Source organism: Artemia sp. Qi Xiang Cuo, chromosome 13, assembly GCF_049724085.1.
Source record: "Artemia sp. Qi Xiang Cuo chromosome 13, ASM4972408v1, whole genome shotgun sequence".
Lineage (NCBI taxonomy): Eukaryota > Metazoa > Arthropoda > Branchiopoda > Anostraca > Artemiidae > Artemia > Artemia sp. Qi Xiang Cuo.
In genome coordinates, this window is record NC_142806.1 from 68,238,692 (window position 1) to 68,265,840 (window position 27,149).

Here is a 27,149-nt window from a genome sequence, read left to right on the forward strand (position 1 = left end):
ACCATATTTGAGAAAGCAAATGAAAATCTTTGGTTGGGGGTGGTTGTTCTCCAGTATGACACGGAATTTGTAAATGGGGGAAAGAAACCAAATAAAAAAGGGGTTTTATATTCAGTGAGGACATCGATGGTGGAAAATGTTAAAAATTGGGTTTGGGTTATTTACGAGCCTCCCAAAGATGTAAATTCCTATAGTAATTTTTCCCCCGTTACAGCAATAAGTCGACTCTTATCCCAAAGCAAGAAGAAAGGAGAATGTCTCTATTGCCCCATGTATCTTTCCTCATTTAGATCTGAGCGAACATTTTCGGATCACATGGGGCATTGCAAAATTCATGGGAATCAACGAATTGAAATGCCAGCAGAAGGCAAAGATACTTTACAATTTAAAAATTTCCAAAATTCCCTGCTACAAGCTGATAAAATGTCTTTAGATTGTGAATCAAGACTGGTAGAGGTATCAGACCCATCAAGGCCAAATATAGTCAAGGTACACAAACTAGTTGCGTGTTCCTATGCGCATGCCCGTCGTTATTCCAACAATAAAATGTAGTCGGTAGAGTTTTTTTTGGCTATGGATGAGGAGGGTAGCATAGAAAAATCATTTGTATATTTAATAAAAACGGAACATGCTGAAATTTCACGATTGTGTCACACCAACTCTCCAATGACATTGTCAGATAAAGGGCAACTGGAACTAGAAAAGTGAAAGATTTTTGGGGTTTGTAGGGGTGTTCTTGCCCCAAAAGACGCGGTCCAGGATCATAATCACCTTATTGATCCCAATTCAACGGAAAAGAGTAACTTTCGGGGGTAGGCTCACAATTCATGTAATTTAAACAGCAACTCTTTCTTCCGGTTTTTATACATAACTCTAACTACGATCTGAAGTATGTGGAACCAGCAATGGCACATCTTCAAAGAAATGGAAAAGTGATTGATACATGGGTGATACACAGCTTTTCCTACAAAATCATACCTAAATCATTGGAACACTTGCGTTTTTTGGAATTTATGTGGAAATTTGTTGAAGCCGACGTTGAGTACACGAATAAAATTCGCTTTTTAGATTCCTACAGCTTTTTCTCCAAATCATTGAGCGAATTAATTCAGGTGTAGAAAAACGATGACGGCTGCAACGCTTTCTCCCTTCTCAAGCAATAATTTCCAAATGATTTATATGATTTGTTGACGGTCAAGGGCATATATCCTTATGATTATTATTGTTCAATGTGGAAATTCGCTGAGAAAACTATTCCCCCGATTAAATCGTTTTACGATAGTACATGATCGTAGTTGCACCCCCGATGAATACAGTTTTGCTAAAAAAGTGTGGGCAGAGGGAGGGTGTAAAAATGGGTTTGACTACTGCAAGCTGTATTTGTCGAGTGACGTGTTAACTCTGTTAGACATTATGTGTAAAAATACGGACAAAATCTATGGGGAATTTAATCTTGATTTGGGCTATTATTTTTCATCTCCTCATCTAGTGGATGGACCTTTTAGGATGGAAAATTTTCCTTTTAGGAAAATTTTTAGGATGGACCTCATCCTAAAAATTAGTGGGGAAAAAATTGGGCTAATCACAGACATTGATGAGCACATGTTCTTCGAAAGGTCAATGAGGGGTGGTTTTGTTTTTCACGGGGATCGTATCTTGGAAACTGATCCAACAGGAGAGAAGACGGGGACAAAATCGGATGCAGTTTTCCTTGATATGAATTCTCTCTACCCCTCGGCCATGTCCCATTATTCGCTACCTTGTGGTGACTATAAATGGCTCAATGACCCTCAAGCTCCCCATTTCCCCAACATTGACAGTGTTGAGGAGAATGGCCCGGTTGGATGGTTTTTTGAAATTGATGGGGAGATATCAGTCGAGCTTCACGATTCAGTAAAGGATTTTTTTCCTGTGCATCAATAGACCTGTGATTAAGAACTCTTTGAGCCCTCGCAATAGGCGTTTAGTCGAGGTGGATGGATTGCATTGGTAGCTTTCAAAACAAAAACTTATCGCTGACCTTCTGCCGAAAAAAAACATAGTTGTACATCATGTGGCTTTAAAATGGATGTGCAACAATGGTTTCAACATCACAAAGGTTCATAGAGCACTCCAGTTTAGTCAAAAACTCTATCTGAAAACGTTTGTTGACACTTTTGTCAACAAACGTTCTGATGCGCACACGAAAGCCGAAAAAGAAATTTATAAGCTCATTTTGAATTCGGTTTTCGGTAAAATATTTGAGAGTGTTCGCAATAGGAATTGTTGTTACGTTGTGACCGATCCTAAACAATGTCCTCGAATTATTGCCGATCCAAATTACACTTCCTTCACGATCATTGGCCCGGACATGGTACTATTGAATAGGAAAAAAAGACGTATTGTATTAAATAAAAATATTGCTGCAGGCAGTGTGATCTTGGACATCTCTAAGAAACTCAAGTTGGAATTCTACTACAATGTGGCTAGGTTACAGTGGCAGGAAAAGGGGCAAGTAAAGGTCTGCTACATGGGGACACGGATTCTCTACTGTTAAAAGTAAAAACCCCAAATCTAATTGATGATTTGGCGCACGGTGAAAATATCAGTTCACGAATGGACTACACTAATTAGGGTGATCTTTACCCTGAGCTAGTGAGACGTCGGGCACCAAATCAGCTTTTATTTTTTAAATCAGAAACGGGAAGCGATTTGATTTCCCGTTGTGTGTTTGTAAGTCCGAAGGTGTACTTTATACAGCCAGACGAGGAGGAAATCAAGAAACGTTGCAAAGGAGTGCCCACGCGCTATGAGGATAAGAATTTCGACATGGACATCTACAGGAATTGTATTGTTGAAAATACAATTCCACGAGCCAAATTGCTGGAAATTCGTTCTCTCAACTACAGGAACTTTACTGTAAATGTAGAAAAAATTGCCATGAGTACCATCTCCGACAAGGTCTATGTTTGTCAAGACGGTGTGACCACCCTCCCCCTTGGGCGCTATTTAACTTCAGACCGGGCCAAATGTGTTATCCATAGGGAAAGTCTCGGTTTGAATAAAGTCCAGTAAATTTTTTCCTAAAACCTTGGGGGGGCCTCACAGCCTTTGGGGGGGGGGGGGGGGGTTAGGTGGGAGAATTTTTCCATGGAGGGGGGCTCTGGATTTCCCAGCTTTATTTAAAAAGCTTCCTATGCTAATTAAACAAAAGTTTTGGATATTTTTGTCAGTTTGTAGTTTACGCACTAATATCAATATCAGTAACGATTCTATTTAAACTTTCTCCAAGTGGATCAAATTGATCTCAAAAGGGTTCATGATAAAAAAAAGTTTGGGGCAAGAAAAAAAAAACTAAAAATGATGTCGTGAAATCATTTTCAACACTCAGAGCAGGGGAAAGTTGGGATTGAATCATATAGAAACTTCGAGTTTACTTAAAAAAAAAACTAACGCTAATCAGCATATATAAATAAATGAAACCCAAACCGAAAAGAAATTAGAATAAATAATCGAGTCAAACTCAAAACGAGCAGAAATTAACATAAGCTGGGGGCAAAACCCTTATGTCTTCCCATGGCCAGTGTGAGGGGTTGGGGGTTAGGTGGGAGGATCTTTTCATGGAGGGGGCTCTTGATTTCCCAGCATTATTTAAAAAGCTTCCTATGCTAATTAAATAAAAGTTTTGGATATTTTTGTCAGTTTTTAGTTTACGCACTAATATCAATATCAGTAACCATTCTATTTGAACTTTCTCCAAGTTGATCAAATTAATCTCAAAAGGGTTCATGATAAAAAAAAAGTTTGGGGCAAGAAAGAAAAACTAAAATAATGTCGTGAAATCATTTTCAACACTCGGAGCAGGGGGACGTTGGGATTGAATCATAGAGAAACATCGAATTTACTTAAAAAAACTAGCGCTAATCAACATCTATATATAAATGACACCCAAACCGAAAACAAATTAGAATAAATAATCTAGTCAAACTCAAAACCAGCAAAAATTAACACGAGTTTGGTGCGAAACACCTCTGCCTCACCACGGCCCTGTTGGGGGGGTGTGTATTAGGTGGGAGGATCTTTCCATGGAGGGGGCTCTGGATTTCCCAGCATTATTTAAAAAGCTTCCTATGGTCGACCCACAGTACAGCACTATAAGTACTCTAAGAAATCCTTCTCCCATCATTCCATCCCTCCAAAAATATTTTATTCAGAGATTTCATGTTAAAAAAAAATATCCAATCACTAATTACCACTTTTTTGCAAATGCTAATCTATAGCTTCAAGCAAAGTATTTCCGTCTTATAGAATAACATCTGTCAAATTTTCAACTTGATATGCGTAACCTATTGCCAGGAACCAGTGGGGGGTCCTCGCTCGTAATTGCTAATCGTTCTAACCCCTTTTCCCCATCTACAAGTACATGCTCCAAAAATGTTTTTTGATTGACAACACTAGCATGAGAAGGGACATAAACCCTTAGAATAGCATGGGGGGGGGGGCAAATAGCATAGGAAGGAAAATAAAGGTTCTGCTAACAAAAAAATTGATGCTCAAAAGGTAAAAGTTTGAATCAGACACAATTAGGATATCGAGTGTCCTTACTAAATTGATCATACGACCTAAATTATTTCATTAGATACGCCAGCACTTTAAAGTGAAATTTGACTCGCATATGCTTGGGGTATTAAGCATTTGAATTGCAAGATAATGATAAGAAGATGCTTAATTCCCAAGATATAACGTATAAAATGCCTTAAAAATGGGATGATGTATGTTCAGTTCATTCTTACAATTTGGAGCATGAAGTGGACCGAGAATAGACGAATTTATTTCGCTAAACTTGGTGAGTAAATTTTATTTTTAAGGGCTAGTTTCCGCTCTTTTCGTACCATAGCCATTTCTACCACGTATGCTGAACGCAATGCAAATATTTTGCGCTTTTCTAAAACGCTTTTTTATGCATTAAAAAGATCTCCGAAATAGGGTTTTACCCGAGAGAAAAGGAGAGATTACTTTCACAAATTAAGTGGTTGAAATTGTTCTTGAATTTCATTGGTTTATGTATATGATGTATTTTCCTAAGCCGATGACATTATTCCTTAAGCGTATGTAATACTGAAAGCTCCATTTGACTTACTCCTCTTTGTGAAAGTTTAAACCAGTAAAAAAATAACTAGTTTTTTTTCAACTGAAAGTATGGGACAACACTAAAACTTAAAACAAACAGAGATTATTATGTATATAGGAGAATTTTAAATAACATCTTCCCCTGATAGTTACGGTGATATACTCACCTAGATGATCTAACTTGTGACAATGACATGATAACAATAACATTTTAATTTCCAAAATATAATGTACAGAAACGTAAAAAAAAAAATCTCTGGTCGGTGAATTATTTTCTTATTTTGGAATGTTTAGCATAAGGATATCATGCGATATTTCATTGCGTGATTTAATTGACTAAAGCGTCTCACGTTTCTAGCATTATACAGAAGACTATGTCTGTCCTTTTTCTGTGTTTTTACAAGTTTCCTTATCCTTTTTCTTGTGTCACTCGAGTCGTTGTAAACGTGTAAAGGGGTATTTTTGTCGTGTATTTTCCTATGACACCTTAATGGTTGAATTTGTTGATATATCACTGGTTTTATAATGCCAGGTTCCACAATTAGATTGCAGAGTGTCAATTCTTCTTCTTCACTCAATGGGTATGATAACCATATGTTATCCACATTCTCATCAATAAAATCCTGAAAAATTTTTTTATAGTCCTTTTAATACATTATCTTTATTTATATTAGATCGATCGTGAAGTAATAATTTTTGTTCATTACATCTTATACAAATTCCATATATTTTAAGTCTTTTAATTTTTATTTTTTAGATCGGGAACCTAGGTTGGACGATGACCACTGTATTACACATGATGATTATTATGAGATATGGCGATCACGCAGCCTTAAGTACTATCGCATATTAAGAAGAAAACTGAGCCCGAGTGAGATGGAGACATTAGCACCTGGTCAGGGGAAGAAGAATGAGGAAAAATAATAGTCTTTTTGTACACTATTATACATAGAATAAAACTGATTTAGTTGTTTGAATGAATTCCTATTCCTACAAGTTAAGTTAGAATGAAAGAATGAGGTATATTGATAATGGTTTTACTCGGATCTGTAATAACATTTAAAATGAAAATGTGTAATAGGAATCTAGCTCATAGCACTGTGCTTGATGGTCCCAGTTCTTCATGAAACTATACCATCTTTCAACTGAAGCAGTTTTTTCTATGAGATGCATCTCCTCCTCTATGCTTAGTGGTACAGTATCCCAGATGTCAGTCATTGTTTTTAATTCCACTATTCTTGTTTTCTTTTGTCGTATTTTATTTACACTTACGTCAAAAATCACAGCTAGCTCGCCAGATTTCTTCTCTCCTTCGGAATGCGGTGCGAGGCGGAGTACAGTTGGTCTGATTGCATTCAATGATTTGATTAATCCTGTCTCAGTGTTATAATGAGTTTCATTCAATTTTGCACGTTTTTGCTGCGATGGTTGATCAACAGCATTCTAAAATAAAAATCATTTTCAGTTTTCAAACTATTTAGCCTATGAGAGGGCACTGCCCCTTCAATACCACAGTACCAAACTCCCAAAAGTTGAAAAAATTACACAATTTAATTAGCTACTTCAATTTTTACTTATTCAGAATATTAATTTTTTAGCACTTTCAAAAGAGGTATCTATTCTAATTAACCGACCTCTGTGATTCAAGAGTTTGTGATTCAAACAAAATTTGAACTTTAGTGTAAAGAGCATGATATTGAGGAGGGGGGGGGTGACCCTCATATCTGCCGAAACTAATATGCAAATTCTATTTTAATTTTTCATGTACAATGAGCCAAAATCAAAGTGAACCTGTCTCTTTTTTTTGAATATTTACTAAAATTGAAATACATGGACTGTTTAATTAACATAGGAAGCTTTTTAAAAGAGCTAACAGCACGGTGAAAAAAAGCGTAAGTAAGGAAGGTAAAGGAAATTCTTGCTTAACTTAATGGCGAGACAAAAATAGATTTCTTTTTTATTATAATATGAGAAAATTTTACTCACCAGAAGTCGCTTAGAATATTCTATATCTCTATCAATGTAAATGATTGTAAAATATAGATACTGGTAGAATGAATGAACTATTCAAACTGTAGAAAATTCTAATATGAAACTTGAATATATACAAAAAAAAATAATTGAATATATTAACACCTAAACAAGACACACTGGTTTTCTGACACGGATTTACCCTAAAAGGCATGTATACCATATATATCATGAAGTAGAAATCTAGTCTACGAAAATTATGTTAGAAAACTTGTCCTTCATAACATATTACGCAATTCCCAACTAGCATAAGATGGTAATTCATATAGCTTCTATAGAAGTATAATGCCATGTGAGGGAGTTCTGAATCTCTTTGAATTGGTGTAGAGCTTCTATAGAATAACATGGAGATTCCTATTGGGCCAAGCAAATAGCATGGAGACTCCTAGGGGCGTACGCAAATAACACCGGAAGGAACATAAAGGCCGAGAATAGCACAGGAAGGAACGTAAAGGCCGCAAAGTATAAGGTAACATACTACTCTTACAGTTCGTTACCACGAACTGTTTGATGATTAGATTTAATGAATTGCACAGGTTAAGCTGGATTTCTTTTTGCTGGGAAAAGCAAGCACTGTATTCTAAAAGCTGGCAATCTGTGGTTTTATTGGTACCCTCATACAATTTGCACGAAGGGTAGGAGGGAGATGGCCCCCCTGAATTATGGGTGTGAAAGAATAACATTGATATCATTTACAGTTGCTCGAATCCTAGTGTAAAATTATTCATACTTGTAAAATAAATATAAAATAATTTAAAATAAAGTAAATTATTAAATATATACTTTATAAAATATTTTTTTTTTTTATAAAATTATCAAAATAAAAATTCTACTTTTAAGATTCTTACAGTGGAGAACTAACTAAAAGGAGTTCCCCCCCCCCCCCGCAGAAAAAGAAGATATAACGATCACAAGATAATAAAAATCATGTCGTAAGCGTTGGTTTCAGATTTGAATAATACTTGAATCTTTAATAATCCAAACGTTATTTCACGCTCGTTCATTTTGACTCTGGTCAGTTTTAGGGATGGGTTAAAGCTATTTGTAATCTGTTTGTCTATATTATCGTTAAAACTGACTGTTTAACCCTACTGTGAAATTCAACTAATCAATTCTACAGATTAAAATTTATAGTCTGTTGTATACATTCTGGGAGGGGACAGAGAACGCATTTTTAAATGTGGCCTTTCTTTATCAAAATTATATCTAACAAAGCGGCTCAAATAATTCCTATGTGGTACGATTTCCTTGCAAATACATTCTAAATGACAGATAATCTCATGTTGGGACTTGATTTCAGGGGTGGATCCAGGATTTTTTTAGGGGGGGGGGCGCAAAATAGGTCGATCTGTTAAAAAAAATTTAGGGGGGGGGGGCAAAATAGGTTGATCCGATAAACTTGCTTTAGGAGCAAGTTTAATTAACGCAAACTCAAGTTAATTAAGTAAATTACACTACTTTAGACTACGATAGGGGGGAGCACGCCCCCCTCGCCCCCTGGATCCGCCACTGCTTGATTTAGACCACAGTTTATATAATTATCCAGTAAGTTTACCGCAGATGATTTCTGGCTCTTCATTCTCGGTGCGAACAAAAAGCTCCTCCCACTTATTTGTGCACTTATTGCCCTCTTATGGGTGAGCCGGCCAAGTGGTTTTGTCAGTACTCGTTCCGTAGTGTGATTATTCTTTGTCTACCCGTGAAAAGATCTAATGCCGCTTATGTTTATACGTTCTCTGGAGCACTCGCACCTCGGTCCGGGTTTTTATAATGGGTGAGATAGGGAAAGATCATACTGCTAATTATATAAACTGTGATTTAGACTTATTTTCTAATGAATCTCACGCAAAAAAAAGGAATTTCACTTTTTCTTTATAGGTTATTCGAATGCTTCCTGGTGGTGTTACAATACTGGGTGTTTACATTGTTACAAAAGAGGATCCATTTGCATCTCCTATCCCAATACGACAAACAATCGGTGCTATTACTAAAGCAGTTGATGAGGCTCACCTGGATATGATTAAGCTGGAAATTGATCCCATTGTAATTCATGTGCACGCTTCATCGGGAAAGTAAAGCCTTTTATTTCTTTATTACTTTAATATTATTACTTTATTTCTTTTTACTTCATTCTTTAAACTTTATTAATTTAATCTTATTACTTTATTTCTTCATTGATTTATTGGAAAGTAAACCCTTTTATTTCTTTATTACTTTATTCTTATTACTTTGTTTCTTATTTCTTTATTACTTTACTGGAAAGTCAACCGTTTAATTTCTTTATTACTTTATTATTATTTTTTATTACTTTATTTCTTACTACTTTATACTTCAAATTTTATTACTTTATTCTTATTACTTTATTTCTTATTTCTTTATTACTTTATTGGAAAGTAAACTCTTTTATTTCCTTATTACTTTATTCTTTAAACTTTATTACTTTATTTCTTATTTCTTGATTACTTTATTACTTCATTGGAAAGTAAACCCTTTTATTCTGTTTCAACTATGATGCATCGCGTTGGCCGAAACTCGTACTGTATGTTGTGGGTTGGTTAGGGTATGGGGAATCCCCCTTGATATTGGTCCGAAGGATTCTCCTCTAAAAAAAACTTCTAAATCTTGCCCCAAAAAATACTATTTTGTATTTATATTCCCCCTTCTCGCCAGATTAAGTCTACTGTAAACAATTCTAGAAAATTAGCCATGTAATCGAGTATTAATCCTCAATTTCAACCTGGTATTGATTTTAGTTTCACTTAAAAATCCCAACTTTAACTTGGTATGGATTTTTAGGCTCACTAAAAAATTCCTAGTTTTTGGGAATATCCTTGCAAACTTATAAAGTTTACAGTCAATCAAGTGCTTTGACGCAAAAACAGGAAAAAAAAGTAGAAACTGGACTTGGCCAGATTCATATCTAAACGGCTTCACTATGGACGATTTTCATCCCTCCTCTCTGAAAAATCGACCATTTCAAGCTTCAATTTTTTTTATATGAATTAACCCGTTCCTATCCGAAACTAAAACTCTCCAACCCCCTCTTCCAATGGTCGGAAGTGCGTGCATATGTGACTAAAACCAAGGACGAAATTTAAGTTCTCATAATGTGACGTGAAAAAAGATATGTAATAAAGTTTTGGCGGGGATAGCTTTTATTTTTATTTTTATTCTATTTTTTTTTTTTTTTTTTTTTTCTATTCTTTATCGTTATGAAATGCCAGTAATACAGCGGAATTAGCTGTTTAAAAAACTGATTAGATTTTGAAGTGCAACATAAAAATTTCTCTCTTTCTTTTAAAAACCCAGAAAACTCTAATAAATTTTAAACAGTTATTTTTGTTTGGAAAGCCCAAAGTCCATAAACTCAAATGTAAATAAACGTCAGAGTGTATTTGGTAAAACAAAACAATTTTTTTTCAAAGCTATACCCTCTAAAAATATAGTGCTTGTTGGCTAGTCCTTTTGAATATTTTATAATACGATTATTGTTCATTTTCAAAATATTAGATAAATACTTCTCTAACAATTCTCATTCTATCCGGAATTCACACTAAAAAAAAAAAAGATGCTCACTGTCAACGTAATTTTGTGTTTGAATCAAAGAGACAATAATCCAGCTTGAAGACGGGGTGATAGTATAATTAATATAAATAATAATATAGTAACAATATATAACTGTAATTAGTAATTATATTAATCACATAAATATAAACTTGGTCACATAAATAGTAATTTGTTATTATTTATTAATTATTAATAATTAATAATAGTGAATAACGCAATTAATAATATAATAGTAATAACAATATAATATTAATCCTCTGTTTTTGGGGACTCCCAGTTGTACTATTGAAATTACTGATATAGAAGTGATCTTAATAGGCGAGTAGGTAGGAGGAGAGGAATATATCGAGGAGACATGTAGGAGGGAAGTATGAAAGTAAAAAGTTGGCTTTCATGAGCGTTCTTTAGGGAAACTTAACTGAAAAAAAGCTAAATTATTTAAATTCAAATAATCCAGGCAGTGAGGGCTGAGAGAAAAAAAGTTTGTAAGATAAGTCTGCGAACAAAGATTAGAATACATACATACATGCGTGTATTTAAAAATCAGTGGCCATATACACAAAAACAAATAAACAAGAAACAATAAGGAAAGAACAATAACACTCAACAAATTTAAACTACAGCTTCTTTCCGCGCCATCAGGCTATTCTCTGTAAAACAACCTAACGCAATGATTAGGTCGCTCGAAGGAGTCCTCAAAACACCCGGTAGCAGCGGTACATCCCCATGAAAAAATGTCTCCCTAAAATTCGCCAAGATTAGAATATTAGAAGCTACAGTAATGTCAGTGGTCAAATATAGGTCTGAAGCACGGGGGCTCTGACAAACGGAGGAAGATTTGCTAAACGTTTTCCAGATAAATTACCTATGGATTGTTATACCAGCTGACTAACCGTGTTTCAGACAGTAGGCTGTACAAAAAGTGTGCTTCAATCCCGCTTTCTAGGGCTATAATCAGAAAAAGATTGAGATGGCTAGGGCACGTTCTGAGGATGAAGGATGACAGATTGCCACAGATTGTCCTTCTCAGTCAACCGTCTAGGGATAAACGGAAAGCAGGTCGTCCACCGTTGGGGTGGGAGCATGTCGCAAAGAAAGATTTTTTGGGAATGGAAACTTTCTGGGAGGTGGGGTGTAAAGAGGGAGGCTTTGAGTAAATTAAGATGGAAGAGGAGCATGTGCAACTGTGTTGGCCTCAGGTGGCTTGATGCTGCGGTGAGTTGTTAGTTGTAGTAGTTGTAGGTTTTGGGAGAATTGAGGCATAAAAGCAAAAAGTTTGGCTTCTCTGAGGTTTTTTCGGGTTCGTTTACTGTCGCAAAATGTTGATAAAGCGGCGAAATCAGAGAAATCCCCTTATTCGATTGAAGAGGATTATGATGTGAAAATATAACTTGGGTTCCTCTGAGGCTTCTATAGGAGCATTACCTGACGCAAAATGTTGATAAATTGCTCAAGGAACTGTTCAATGAAAAAAAAAGTTCAAAACTTGTGCCACTGAGGGGATGTGCGACCACAGTTGCTAGAAATGAGACAGAATTTTTTTGGGAAAAATTAATTATATAAATGTTCTAATTGCTGTAGATTTCACAGTTGTACTGATAGTTGTATCTCACGGGTTTCCATATAAAATTTTTATTTTTATTCCTACTAATTTATTAAAATATAAACTTGTTTTAGAATGGGGCACGATCCCCTCTACCCCCTGCGTACTTACATGCCTAGAAAAATAACCTGCGTTTTATTTTATGCAGAATTTAGTAAATTTGTCGGATATTGGATTGATTCTCTAGCTGAAACATAATCGCTGTCATCATAATTGCGTACCAAATCAGAACAAATGCGTAATTTGTATTTCGCCTGGTTTTGCTATCTATCCATCTATCTATAAAACATGCACTTACTATATTATCCATGAAACCACATCACGATTTAAATAATGGATTGAAGATTTTTGGCAATATCCATCCAATAACATGAACTAGAAGAAATTTATGAAAATAAACGAAATGATAGACAATGAAAATGGATCAAGAAGAAGAAAAGACAGGGAGAATATTTATGATTTTTAAATGTACACATTGAAACAAGTAAAAGAAGGGTTTTGCCCCTCCCGACAATTATTTTTGTACACTCAACGCTTTTATTTAAGTTTGTAGTTGCTGATCAAAGAAACGTAAAGTGTAATGGTAAAATTTTCTTATGAACGTTTTGCCCACACTCCATGCCTTGGTTTAGCTGAAGTTTTGTAAAGCATCTATGTTATGGACCCCTTGCCCCCTCTGTCACTCCCTCCAGCGCTATCCAGCTAACTGTAGGTCAATCCCCATATATAAAAAAAGGCTCAAAATCGAATAACCGTTCTTATCAGAGCTGAAGCCCGACATTATAGGACTGGAGCCACTCTGTGCTACCCTTTCTCCCCCCCCCATTCGGCTGTCTTTGACGAAAGTCATTAACGTGGAGACGAGTGATGGGCCTACAAACTGCATTTGGCATTGTAAGGCATTCTTATATCCTAGACCTTAAGTTGGGTAGACTATGTCTGTTTCTCGCTATTGTAAAGTCAGTTTTCCGGTGGGGAAAAGAGGAGAATACACATGCCAAACTCTTTTCAGGTCTTTTTTAGGCTTTTGGGTGATTCCTGAAAGGTTCATTCGCGTAGGACAACCTGTTTTAGAGTCAAATAAAAGCCCCTCGCTGGTTCTACCCAAAACTTTAGGGTGGAAGGCCAAAACATTGCCTAAGAAGGCCAAACTAGCTGTAAGCAAGATCATAGGTGTAGATAATAAAATTACTGTAAAATTATAGAATTAGCCATAACGAGAAAGAAGAGAAATTGGGATAAAAAAAATATATTTGAACAACAATAGAAAACTAAAAACCTTAAAAGAAATTAGGAATAATGCAGAAAAAGAGCCAAGAGAAAAAGTTTTTTTTCGTATTCTATGTTTTAACTTGTGTTTATGCTTAACCTTCTTTCCTTTTCATACACTGGAATTTTAAATAAAATAATAAAAGAAATTCAATTGTCAGTCGACGGATGTGTGAATGCCCTATGAAATTGGGATAATTTATGTCATAAGGTAATACCACGTGACTTTATTTTGAAGAGGCTTTTCCTGAGGCCAAAATAATTTCAATGATTTAAAGAATTGGAACTTGGAATGTTACAGCGTTAAAAAAGGACTATCGTATCGACATTTTGACTGACGAATTCAGACGATTTGAACTGGATTTATTAGGAGTTTCAGAAACTCATATCCCAGGGGTAGGTAGCATGAAATTAGGCGATTTAGAATTTGTTTACTGAGGCAGGAAGGATAGGGTACATGGACAGGGAGTAGGGCTCATGATGAGCAAAGAAGCTGCTAAGTCTTGTTTAGGTTGGGAAGGTATTAATAATAGAATACTAATTGCTCATTTTATGACTAAAAAGCTCAGGACATCAGTTATAGTAGTATATGCCCCTGTAGAACCGACTGATGGAGATAGTAGTGACTCAATTGAATTTTACTTACAGTTACAGGAGCAAATGAACAGGGTCACAGGTAGAAATATGTGTGTTTTTATTAGGATTAATTAAAAAAAAACAAAATTTGCGCTTTACTGAAAAAAATATAAATTTTTTTATTTTTATAACATTAATAAATCAAATAATGTTAACATTTTGATTACTAAATATCAGTATATGTATATTAAACTGACAATGCACATTAAATTGTATTTTTTTAGTAAAGTGCATATTTTGTTCTGGCCTTGGGAAGGCATAGGGGTTTTGCCCCCAACTTATGTTAATTTCTGCTCGTTTTGAGTTTGACTCGGTTATTTATTGTAATATCTGTTCGTTTTGGGTTTCATTTATTTATCGATGCTGATTTGTGGTAGTTTCACGCTTTGTAGATTATTTGATTTTATTTTTGCTCATTTTTTGTTTAACGGAGTTCTTTAGTTTTCTTTGAAAAACTTATTTTGGGGAAAAAGTTGTTTTAAATTAATTTCTGTTCGTTTTATATTGACATAGTCCTTTCAGGGAAAAAGAAAATAATACTTTAAATCTTTTAGTTTTTTTTTAAACTTTATAGTTTGGCCTGCTATTTGTATGCTGGAGAAAAATTATCAGCAATTTCTAATAACATACAACCTTTTAAAAATCTGGACACAAATAGTACTGTTTAATTTAGTTTCATACCTTCTCTAGTTGACCTGAAATAGAAAACCTGATACCATTCGCCAAAAATTCTGTTTACTTTCTTTGATAGCTTGAATACACTTACGCTATGTTGATTTGGTTAAATTTTAAGAGCAGAAGTAGCCCCGAAAGTTTGAACATAATACCGTCAGTCGTTCTTGGGATACTGTTGAGATGCCTTATTGGGAATTAGCATCAACATAGTGCATTTTGATTTAATTTTAAGGCTACATTTAGTTTTTAAACATAATGGGGAAATGGGAGGGTAGGCGTTGGAGTGGTAGGGGGAGTAGTTGCTCTCCAATCACTTTCCACTATTAAAAAGGGCATCAGCCCTTTCTATTTTCAATCGAATGAGCCCTTTTCGAAGCTCCCAAGACAACTCCTTCGATACGAAGTGCCCTGGTCTAAACAACAACAACAACAAACAATAATACATTATACCCAAATCGATCTTTACTATAAAAATGTCTAGTCTTCCAATCACTTTTGACTATTAAAAAGGCACTAGGCCTTTCGATTTCCAATTGAATGATTTCTTTTTGAAACGATAACGCTTTCTGTAACCACCTTATATGCCCCCAGGGCATAAATTACAACCCTTACCCTAAGGTCTGTTAGGGTGGTTGTCATCCTCTAAGACCTAATTCCCAGAACTTTCAAATACCATAAACAAAATGGTTATCATAAAATTTTGGATGTGTTTGGGGAAATGGTGGGCGTGAGAGGGGTGGTAGTCGGTCTCCAATCACTTTCAACTATTAAAAATGGCCCTAGCTCTTTCAATTTCCAATCAAATGAGCCCTTTTGAAGTTTCTACGAAAACACTTTCAATAAAAATCTTATATGCCCCCAGGGCATAACTTACAACACTTGCCCTGAAAGCTGGGAGGGTGTCATTCTCAAAGACATAATTTCCAGAACTTTCTACTACGTTGAACAAAATGGCTATCTGAAAGTGTTGATTGGATATGTTTGGAGGAATGATGGGCGTGAGAGGGGGGGGGGTAGTTACCCTCCATTCACTTTCGACTATTACAAAGGGCACTTGCCCTCTCAGTTTCCAATTGAATGAGCCCTTTTTGAAGTATTACGACAACTCTATCTATAAAAACCGGATATACCCCCATGGTAGAACTTACAACCTTTGCCCTTTGGGCTCGGGGGGGTTTCTCATCCTTAAATACATAATTTCTAGAACTTTCAACTACGTTGAACAAAATGGCTGTCTCTTAACTTTGATTGAATGTTTTTGGGGAAATTGTGTGCTTAAGAGGGGGCTTAATTACTCTCCACTCACTTTCGACATAAAAAGGGGCAATTTTAATTTCCAATCAAATGAGCCCTTTTTCAAATTTCTACAACAACTTTCTATATAAAGTTTATATGCCCCCAGGGCATAACTTACAACCCTTGTTCTGAGGGTTCTGAGGGGGTTATCATCCTAAAAGACCTAATTTCCAAAATTTTCAACTACGTTGAACAAAATGGATATCTCCAAATTTTGATTGGATGTGTTTGGGGAAATGGTGGGCGTGAGAGGGGCGTTAGTCGCTCTCCAATCACTTTCAACTATTAAAATAGGCACTAGCCCTTTCAATTTCCAATTGAACGAGCCTTTTTGAAGTTTCTACGACAACGCTTTCAATAAAAACTTATATGCCCCCAGGGCATAACTTACACACCTTGCCTTGAGGGTTGTGGGTGGAGGGGTTGTCACCCTTAAAAACCTAAATTTCCAAATCTTTCAACTACGTTGAACAAAATGGCTATCTAAAAGTTTTGATTGTATGTGTTTGGGGAAAAAGTGGGCGTGAGAGGGGGGTTAGTTGCCCTCAAATAACTTTTGAATATTAAAAAGGGCATTAGCCTTTTGAATTTCAAATTGAATGACCCCTTTTTCAAGTTTCTATGACAAAGATTTCAATAAAAACCTTATATGCCCCCAGGGCATAACTTATAACCCTTGCCCCGAAGACTGTGGAGGGAGTTTCCTGCTCAAAGGTATAATTTCCGGAACTTTGAACGTCGTCGGACAAATTGGCTATCTCCAATTTTTATTGGATGTGTTTGGGGAAATGGTGGGCGTGGAAGGGGTGTCAGTTGCCTTCCAATCATTTACAATTATTAAAAAGGGCACTAGCCATTTCAATTTCCAGTCGAATGAGCCCTTTTTGAAGTTTCTAACGATAATGCGTTCTATAAAAACCTTATGTGCCCCCAGGGCATAACTTAGAACCCTTGCCCCGAGGGTTGTGGGGGAGTGTCCTCCTCAAAAACATATTTTCTATCTGGAAATCAACTACGCTGAAGAAAATAGCTATCTCAAAATTTTGATTGATTGTGTTTGGGGTTTGAAGGGCGTGGGAGGGGGGATGGGGACTAGTTGCCCTCCAATCACTTTCGACTATTAAAAATAGCACTAGCCCTTTGAATTTACAACTGAATGAGCCTTTTTTGAAGTTTCTACGACAACGCCTTCTATAAAAGCCTTATATGCCCCCAGGGCCTTCCCTGAAGGCTGTGGGGGAGTGTCCTCCTCAAAAACATAATTGATGTCTTCAAATCAACTACGCTGAACAAAATGGCTATTTCAAAATTTTGATTGGATGTGTTTTGGGGAATAGTGGGCGTGGAAGGGGTGTTAGTTGCCTTCCAATCACTTTCGACTATTAAAAAGGGCACAAGCCGCTCCAATTTCCAAATGAATCAGCCCTTTTCGAAGTTTCTACGACAACTTCTTCGATACGAAGTGCCGTGCTCTAAAGGAAAAATATAATAAATAATACATAGTTCCAACATTGTTCTTATATGCCCTCTGGGCATAACTTAATACCCTTGCCCCGAGGATAGTGGGGGAGTTTCCTCCTCAAAAACATATTTTCTATCCGGAAATCAACTACGCTGAACAAAATGGCTATCTCAATATTTTGATTGGATGTGTTTGGGGGAATTATGGGCTTGGGGGGGAGAGGGGGCTAGTTGCCCTCCAATCACTGTTGACTATTAAAAGGCGTACTAGCCACTCCAATTTCCAATCGAATGGGTCCTTTTCGAAGTTTCTACGACAACTCCTTCGATACGAAGTGCCCGGGTATGGAGAAAAAAAAATAATACATTTTGCCCACATCGTTCTATACTTAGGCAGCGCTATCGCGCTGCCTATGATATTTTAACGCCCAGGAAATAGGGCTATAGGTCAGTAGAAACAGCAATGGCTACAGACTGTTGTAACTTTGTAGGTATAAGAATCTAGTTTTAACCAATACGGTTTTTGGTCATAAAATGACCCATAAGTTAACATGGTATTCACGTTCATGGTAAGACAACAAACCTTATTGATTGTTGTATTGTAAACCGAAGACTGGCAGGATCAATACAAGACACTAGGGTATATAGTATTGGTTAAAATTAAATACTGGCAGTGTCTAGGGTAAATTTAAAGCTGAAATTTCGGAAGGGTAACTGCCTCCTGGGAAGTTATGATGTTGGTAGACTCCAAGATAAAAGTTGGAGAGAAACTTTCCCGGAACAGATGAATACTAATATTGAGAGTTTATAGTATGACAATGCGGAAGATGGATGGAATGACTGTAGTAAAACAATTTATGAAGTTGCTGATGGTGTCTTGATGAAGAAAGTTAGGACCGCAGTTAGGAATATTAGTGAAAAAGCTAAATGTTTAATTGAGAGCAGAAGGGGCTTGTACAAGAATTATCTGAGTGATAAATCATATGAAAACAAAAGAAATGTAAACAAAGTGGAGAAAGCTTTAAAATATGAATTATGGAGATGTGAAGTTGAGGTCATTGATAAAATTGCCGAGAATCTGGAAGATACAGCTAGACGGGATAATAGTAAAATTTTGTACCTGCATTTTAATGAATTGAGAGGGAGTAGTCAATTTGGACATGTCCCAGTTAAAGATAGGAACGGGACCACAATTAGTGATAAGGAAAGGGTTAAAGAGAGATGGGCAAAACATTTTGAGAACTTGCTAAACCGAGATAGAGGCCCAATAAATGATATAGAGGAAAATGAAAAAGTTTGTGATACCTTGTATGTGAAGGAAGATTTGTTTTATTAGGAAGAATTAGCGACAGTACTGAAAGGATTAAAAAATAATAAGGCTCCAGGTGCTGATAGTGTGGTAAATTAGTTTCATTTCTCTGTATAAGAAAGGTGATGAGAATGAGTGTGGTAATTATCGAGGCATTAGTCTGGTCTTTAGTCTTAGTCTGGTCAAATTACTTAGTAATATGATACTTTTTAGACTGAGAGATGCTGTTGACAAAGTTTTAAGAGAAGAACAGTGCTGTTTTAGAAAAGGTAGAGGATGTGTCGGCCATATTTTCACTCTTAGGTTAATAATTGAGAAATGCCTGAGTTATCAAACACCTTTGGTCCTCAGTTTTATATATTATGAACAAGCGTTAAATTCCGTTGATAGAAGAGCATATATATTATGTATTATACTGAGTTTTATATATTATGAGCAAGCGTTAAATTCCGTTGATAGATACCAGTCAAATACATTAAAGTGATTAGTGCTAAGTACGAGAATAACATTACAAAACTAAAGTAAAAAATATATATAAAACTAAAATATACTAACCTAAAATATATGATATACAATTCATTAACATTATATATTATATATTTTAGGTTAGTCTATTTTAGTTTTATGTATATTTTTTAGTTTAGTTTTTTTTTCAACGCTGAAGACGCCTTGTTAGATATGGACAAAATATTCTTTTGATTTTGTTGTTTTTCTTCGTTTTCAATTACTGGCCATAGACCCATTTGTCATTTATATTCATTTCTTTGTGCTTTTTGTCATGTGTGGCCAGTTTGGCTTTAGATATTTTATTCGCTGTAACGAGAGAATGGTTGAGATGGCTAGGGCACGTTCTGCGGATGAAGGATGATATATTGCCAAAGATTGTCCTTTTCGGTGAACCGTCTAGGGCTAAATGGAAAGCTGGTCGTCCGCGGCTGGGGTAAGAGGATTTCATTAACAAAGATTTGAAGGAAATGGGAACTTCTTAGGAGAGTGTAAAGAGTGAGGATTTGAATAGATTGGGATTGAGGAGGAGTGTGCATAGCTGGATTGGCCTCAGGCGGCTCGGTGGTGCGGTGAGTTATTATTACTAGTAGTAGTTATTTTGTGGAATTTGTATATTAACTGGACATGTAAATTGCTCTTAATTAAATATACATAAATTCTTCAGCCCACATGCCAAAAGTGTTGACTGTATAATTTCGCCTCTAGACACAATTTTCAATGTTATAAGAAACATCTAATTTATGCCTTTCTTTGTGAAGATTTGAATTGTTTTTTATTTGCATAAAAAGTGTTGCATATCCTCCAAATGTCATGTTGCTTCGTAATTTTAATTTTTAGTCTTCTACTGGGGGAGAGAGGTTAAGTGCAGCTCCATCTGTCCCTCTGTCCTTATTATTTGTGAAACTGAAAAATCATTTCAGCTGTTCTTGTAAATTTTTAGTTGTTTTGTTATTTAGTGCCGTTAAGGTCATATCTTGTGGTTTCGGTTTGGAGGATGTACACGTTAATATGTGTATAGCTCATATACATGTATATCGTCAGCCGGGTATCAAAAGGTCGGGTCTCCATAATTGTGAATTTTCAGAAGAGCAAATAAAAAGCCTCACAACTTTCTTGTTTCCCCTCCGATAACCATAAAACAAAAACGGATATATATATATATATATATATATATATATATATATATATATATATATATATATATATATATTTATATATATTTATATATATTTATATATATATATATATATATATATATATATATATATATATATATATATATATATATATATATATATATATATATATATATATATATATATATATATAGGCTATATATATTTGTTAGGTTTTTGTCTACTCTTCTTGAAATTTATAATTATGGAGATACGACCTTTTGATACCCGGCTGGCTACCCGGCTACCCGACCTTTGATACCCGGCTGACGATACTTGCTTATGTTAATTGCACACAAATCCTCCAACACATGCACTAACAGAAGGGGGCTAAATTTCACCTCTAGTGATAGTTTTTGATTTCGTAAAGAACATTTAATTCCTACTCGCTGTATTAAATTTTATTTTGTAAAAATGGAACAGATTCAAATTCTTCGTAGTTTATATTGTAATTTAATATTTTCAACCTAATTCTTTCAGTTTCAAGATTTTGCTTAAAATATAATCGAAATGATTAAACCAAATTAGGTGCAAAAGACCTTCGTGATTGATGATATTTGATTTGTTTTATTAATTTTTTTTCGATGTCTTTGGGCCCAGTTTTCATTGCGGATTATTCATGTTGCTTGGAACCTTGCATAACTTGAGCAAATTATTAAAATATTGTTCTGTTGTTAAATTATGCTTTGTTCTTAATCTCTTTTTTAGGTTTACCGGAAAGATCCTGGAATTTCGTAGCAGGAACTTGAAACCGGTTGATTTAATTTTGAAACCCAATTGTGGGTTAAATTGGGTCGTCCTGGAGTCAAAGTTATTATTGAAATTGAATTTACCTGTTACATCCAATGAATCAAAGGTTACATTAAGAAAACAAATACAGGTAAGATAAGCCTAATGAGTATACCAATACCCTTCTTTTATTATATAAAAACATATAGAATAGTTGTTATATATGCTAATAGTACCTACTTACGAAAGGGTCCCCCCAAGATTTCCATATTCCCCCTCACCCCCAAGATTTCCACAATAGACTTTCTCTAGAAAAACGGAGAAATTGGGGCCTAAAAGTTAAATCTACCGTTCTGGGACAATTTTCATTGTTGTTAATCTTTCTGTACTCTACAATGATAACTGCTACTGAATATATATTTTTTCTTTTTTTAGATAGAAAAATCATTAAATGTTTGATAAATTAATTTTTATGTCTGAAACTCTACTCGAATGACTTGAGAAACAGCCTAAATCTAGTAGTATTTATGGCAAAGTGCTCGAAACAACTCCAAACTCTTATGAGCATGAAAAACAAAATGAAAACGAACAGCACAGCGAGGGAACTTATTATCCTAATGAAAAATATTTATATAGTTCATAATTTGTGACCTAAATATTTATGAGTTCACATTCTGAACTTGGAATCTCTGTTTGAAAAGAGAAAAATCCCAAAATAAACACCAAAGGGTCGATGGCTTGTGCTGCATAATAGGGGCGTAGCTCCAGCATTTTTATTTTTTTTTGGGGGGGGGGGAGGGCAATAGGGGTCCATATCTGGATCGTCAAGGGGCATGGGTTATATAATAAATTTGCCACCAAATTTGATAATTTCGGAGACCACGCTGCCTTTCCATGACGATAATAAAAGTACCCCTAAAAATAGGGATAAAATCCTTTTAATAGACAGTGTTTCACAAACAGTGATTGAAATTCACAAAAAATACCAGATATCACTGTTTGTGAAACACTGTCTATTAAAAGGATTTTATCCCTATTTGAACTTTTATTTATTCTCTAAATTATTGGGGAGCAACTGCCCCCAACCCCCCCTAAACAACGCTCCTTCTGCGTAATATCTCACGTGAAACATTTCATGTGGTTTCATTGGAAACAGCTTTTGCACGTGCCCTGTAAATAACGCTTTCATAAATCACGTGATGAATTTTCTGTACTTTCCACTCGACACATTTTTCACTGATATTTAGATTATTAGTTCGGAAACTAATATAATACTAAACAATAGTGAACTGGAATTAATCAAACCATTTAAATCGGTATTTAATTATGGATGTATTTAAAATTCGACGATTTAAATGGCATTAAATTGTCTGAACAAAGGTAGATTTGATAGATAAAACATTTAAAAGTTGGTCTTACTTTAAGGAAACTAAACTTTCTTTTTATTGTTTACCGTAAATTTTGAGATTATTTTCTAGAGTTTTTGAAATTATTAATGATGATGATGAGAAAATGACGGCATAAAAAAAAAAATAAAGAATACGGCACTGAATTTGACAGTCCCTACCGGCGGTGCTGTTCTCTGTTTCGTGGCCCTTCAGCCAGGAATTGTAATGGGGGGTGGGGGCCTACCATCCTGTGCCTTCGCACACCCTTCCTATTTACTTCCCCAGATTTCTCCTGATACCGATTTAGAGCTGGTTCGACTCTGGCTGATCTTACAGAGTCACGCTAATGACCACCCTTCTAAACTAAATAACAGCAACATCGGGGCACAAATCCCTGTCCTAGCGGACAAAGGATTTCAAGTCTAGCGTACTAACCACTCGGCTTGGACGGCATTAATCCACACTAGTCCACTTATGGAATTGGCCTCTTCCAGAATCAGTAGGAATACTTCGAACAGAGTTGCCACATGTAGCACGAAAGTGCTATTTTAGCACTATTTTATTGTGTGTAGCACCGTAGCACTTACTCAAAATTGCTAAAATAGTGCCAAAATAGAACGAAACTTTTATTTTTACACTAATTTAGCACTATTACAGTCAACTTTTTGACTATAGCGCCGAAAATCACTGTGTAGCACGCAAATGTATGACTTTAAAAATTGACCGTGGTGGCAACCCTGGCTTCGAGTTTCCACTCTTCTGCCGTTATTTTTACAGTTAACAATGTTAAAATTATTATTTATTTATTAAATTGTCTGACTTGAGATAGAGTTAATGGATTAAAGAGTAAGAAGTCAGTTTTGTTGAACCAAAATGAGCTTCCTTGTTGCTTTTTTTTGTCATAAAAATGCAAGGTTTATTTCTAAACAATTTGAAATAATTGGCGATGATAGGATTAGTAGATCCTAGATCAGTAGAAATATTTTGAGCTTCTATTCTTTTGTTTTTGTGGGTTATGTAGGTTATTTCTAATTTTTTTTGCAATGAATCATATTTCAGTTCAATACTAGACTACCATGTGAATTAATTCCAGTTATTTAAAATTTTTCATTATCGTCAGTAGAATGCTTATAATGAATTTGCTTAGCCCTATATACCTTTCAAAGAGAGTGAATATTCCCTCGCAATGTCGTATGAATTTGCTGGGCCCTATACACTTTTCAAAGAGAGTGAATATCCCCTCGCAATGTCGTATGAATTTGCTTGGCCATATACACCTTTCAAAGAGAGTGAATATCCCCTCGCAATGTCGTATCAATTTGCCTTGCCCTTTACACCTTTCAAAGAGAGTGAATATCCCCTCGCAGTATCGTATGAATTTGCTTGGCCCTATACAAATTTCAAAGAGAGTGAGTACCCCTCGCAATTTTGTATGAATTTGCTCGGCCCTATACACCTTTCAAAGAGAGTAAGTAGTCCCTCGCGATTTCGTATGAATTTGCTTGGCCCTATACACCTTTCAAAGAGAGTAAGTAGTCCCTCGCATATAGGTAATACTATGGTTAGACTACGTTCCTTGCCATGGTATTTGCTTACTTTACGTTCCTTGACACCTTTCCAAGACACTTTCGAGGCCAAAAAACTCTTTGAAGGCCAGGCAGCGGTAGAAATCTGTGACCTCTACCAAAGGCTGGATGTTAGTGAATGTCATTACCTTGACTGGTGCATATGGCCTTTACCTGAGGATGAGTGTGGTCGATTTCTTTGGCCATGAGTTTGGATATGTGCGTTTGAGGAGCAATGAACTCTGAACAAACCCGGACAATATTGAAATAGATTACATAATGATCTAAGATGTTCGCTAAAGATTTTCTGATGATTTCAGAAATATTTGACTGGTGTAGTCTTGATGTCCCTAAGGCACTGTCGTAACCTCTTACTGATTTCTCTGGTTTTGAGCGTCAGTTGCGCAATGATATAGTCCTATAGAATTGTTTTTTTGGAACAAGTCGATGCTAAAAAATTGTTCATGGAAATAAATTGACAGAAACCCTCGCATATCACCTTATGAATTAACAATTAAATGAAATCAGTAGTAACCTATAAATAAGTCTGACCGTGCCTTCTAAAATCATGAATTATTTGCAGGGTGTAGGAATTGAATGTAAGACCTGAGATTTCCTACGATGCTTTAGCCATGTGAACCAACATGTCAATGATATTATTATTTCTCTTTGAAATACATTCTAAGCAATAGGTTTCATGCATTTTCTATGGTATTTATTGTATCTGTTTGTATATCATCATCTTTAGTTTTAACCCCCCCCTCCTCCCTACGAGTTGTTCTTGAACCTTTTAATTCAATTCGCGAAATATTTTTGAACCCTGGACCTTCAGGGGATGGCAAAGACCAATATCAAAACTAAAAAGTGTGTAAACACTGCCTTTGAATGGTTTGTGAACTTAGCCCTTGAGGCATATCTTACTTATTTTTAATTCCGTACTTTTATTTTTTTTTATACAGAAAAAATTTTCAACTTTTTTGTACATGTCTTAAAATTACATGTAATATACTTAAACAAAAAAATCACTATCAATATTTTCAAAATACAAAATGAGAATGATATAAATTTGTTAGTAATGACTTTTACTATTAGAAAATAGTGTTTGTAGTAGCACTTTTTTTCTGACTTGGACTTTTTTGGACTTGGAAAATTATTCAACTTTTTTTTAATTATTTTTTTTTCATCTTTTTTTTCAAGTTCCACTTCTGTTCTGAATTTTAAAAGAAGAATTTTTTTAACTGAAGTTTTCTTCAATTTTTTTTCAAGTCTTAAAATTATTCGGAAAAAAAACCCATCTAAGCTAAAAACAAAATGTCGCAAAAAATGTCAAAAAAAACAACGTCACAAAGAAAACAAAAACGTCTCCAAGAAAAAAGCAACGTCTCGAAGGAAAAAACGTCGCGAAGAAAATAAAACTTCGAGTTCTGTCAATGATGTGAAGAACAAAGATAAAAAAGTTCCACTTCTGTTCTGAATTTTAAAAGAAGAAAAAAGTTCAAGTTTTCTTCTGGATACTTCCTTGGAAGGGAAAGAATACTAAGGTTAAATTTTAAATTTTTTCCAGAGAAGAGAGAAAATCTTAAACTTCAATTCTGATTATTCCGGAGAAGAAAAAAAGTTACACATCAATTCTGAGCTCCCTCAAAGAAGAAAAAGTTCCACTTAAGTTCGGAATTTTCTCAAAGAAGAGAAGAAAAGTTCAAGTTCTCTTCTGAATTTTTCCTGAGAAGAGAAAAATGTTACACTTCAATTCTGAATTTTTTCAAAGAAGAGAAAAAGATATACTCCAGTTCTGTGATTCACCGACGAACATAAACAAGTTCCATTTCTATTCTAAATTTTAAAAGAAGAGAAACAAAATTCCTCTTCTCTTCTAGATTTTTCCATGGAAGGAAAAAATGCTAAGGTATGATTCTGAATTTTTCGAGAGAATAGAAATAGTTCCAATTCAATTCTGAAATTTCTCAAAGAAGAAAAAGAATTTTCAATTCACTTCTGAATTTTCTCAGTGAAGAGAAAGAAGTCTCACTTCACTTCTGAATTTTCGGTAGGAGATGGAAAAAAGCTATACTTTGACTCTAAATCTTTTCTGACGAAGGGAAAAAAGATATCTTTTGTTCTGACTAAGGATTTTTTTGGAGGAAAAATTATTCAACTTTTTTTTGACATAGTTTTTTTCATCTTTTTTTAAGTTCCACTTCTGTTCTGATTTATAAAAGAAGAAAAAAGAGTTCAACTTCTCTTCTGGATATTTCCATAGAAGTGAAAAAATGCTAAGGTTTGATGTCGAAGAGAAAACATGATGAATCATTTTATGGAATGAATTCTAAACATTCAATTTTTTATGATTATATTAACAAACATTTCATGTTTTATAAGCTAAGTTACGTAACAATTTCCGCATTTCATTTGCACGCAATAGATACCTAGTTTTGTGACTCCCCCCACAATGAATTCAGATGGTTTTACGAGTCCTCCATCTAGCCATAGAAAAAAGAAACCAGATAAGTAACTATTGGAGTCAACGAACTATAGCACAATCGATTTCTCTTGCCTTGAATGTTAGTTGCGCAATGATTTAAACCTAAAGCACTTTAATTCTGTGGGGGCCAATGAACTCCTTCTACTTTTGCTATTGCGAAATAAGTCATTTTATTTTACTTGCGGTTTCTTCATAATGATTTCTCGTGACAGGGCACATATTCCTTTTCCGTGTCATATATGACTTTTTACCTGGCTTCAGCTACATTCGCGTCATGCATCTCATTATTGGTATTTTTGTCTTTGTTGACAGTATCTGATGGCAAACTGTTGATGATACCATCAATA

At 35.2% G+C, this 27,149-nt stretch overlaps 1 protein-coding gene across 1 annotated transcript in view; it reads left to right on the forward strand.

The window, feature by feature from the left end:
* LOC148945585 (protein odr-4 homolog) overlaps positions 1–27,149 on the forward strand; it is a 169,681-nt gene that overhangs the window by 105,699 nt on the left and 36,833 nt on the right. Inside the window, exons 3-4 of the mRNA XM_089098849.1 lie at positions 9,019–9,212; positions 21,347–21,518. Of these exons, the coding sequence (XP_088954975.1) occupies positions 9,019–9,212; positions 21,347–21,518 (366 nt within the window). The remainder of the gene's footprint in view (positions 1–9,018; positions 9,213–21,346; positions 21,519–27,149) is intronic.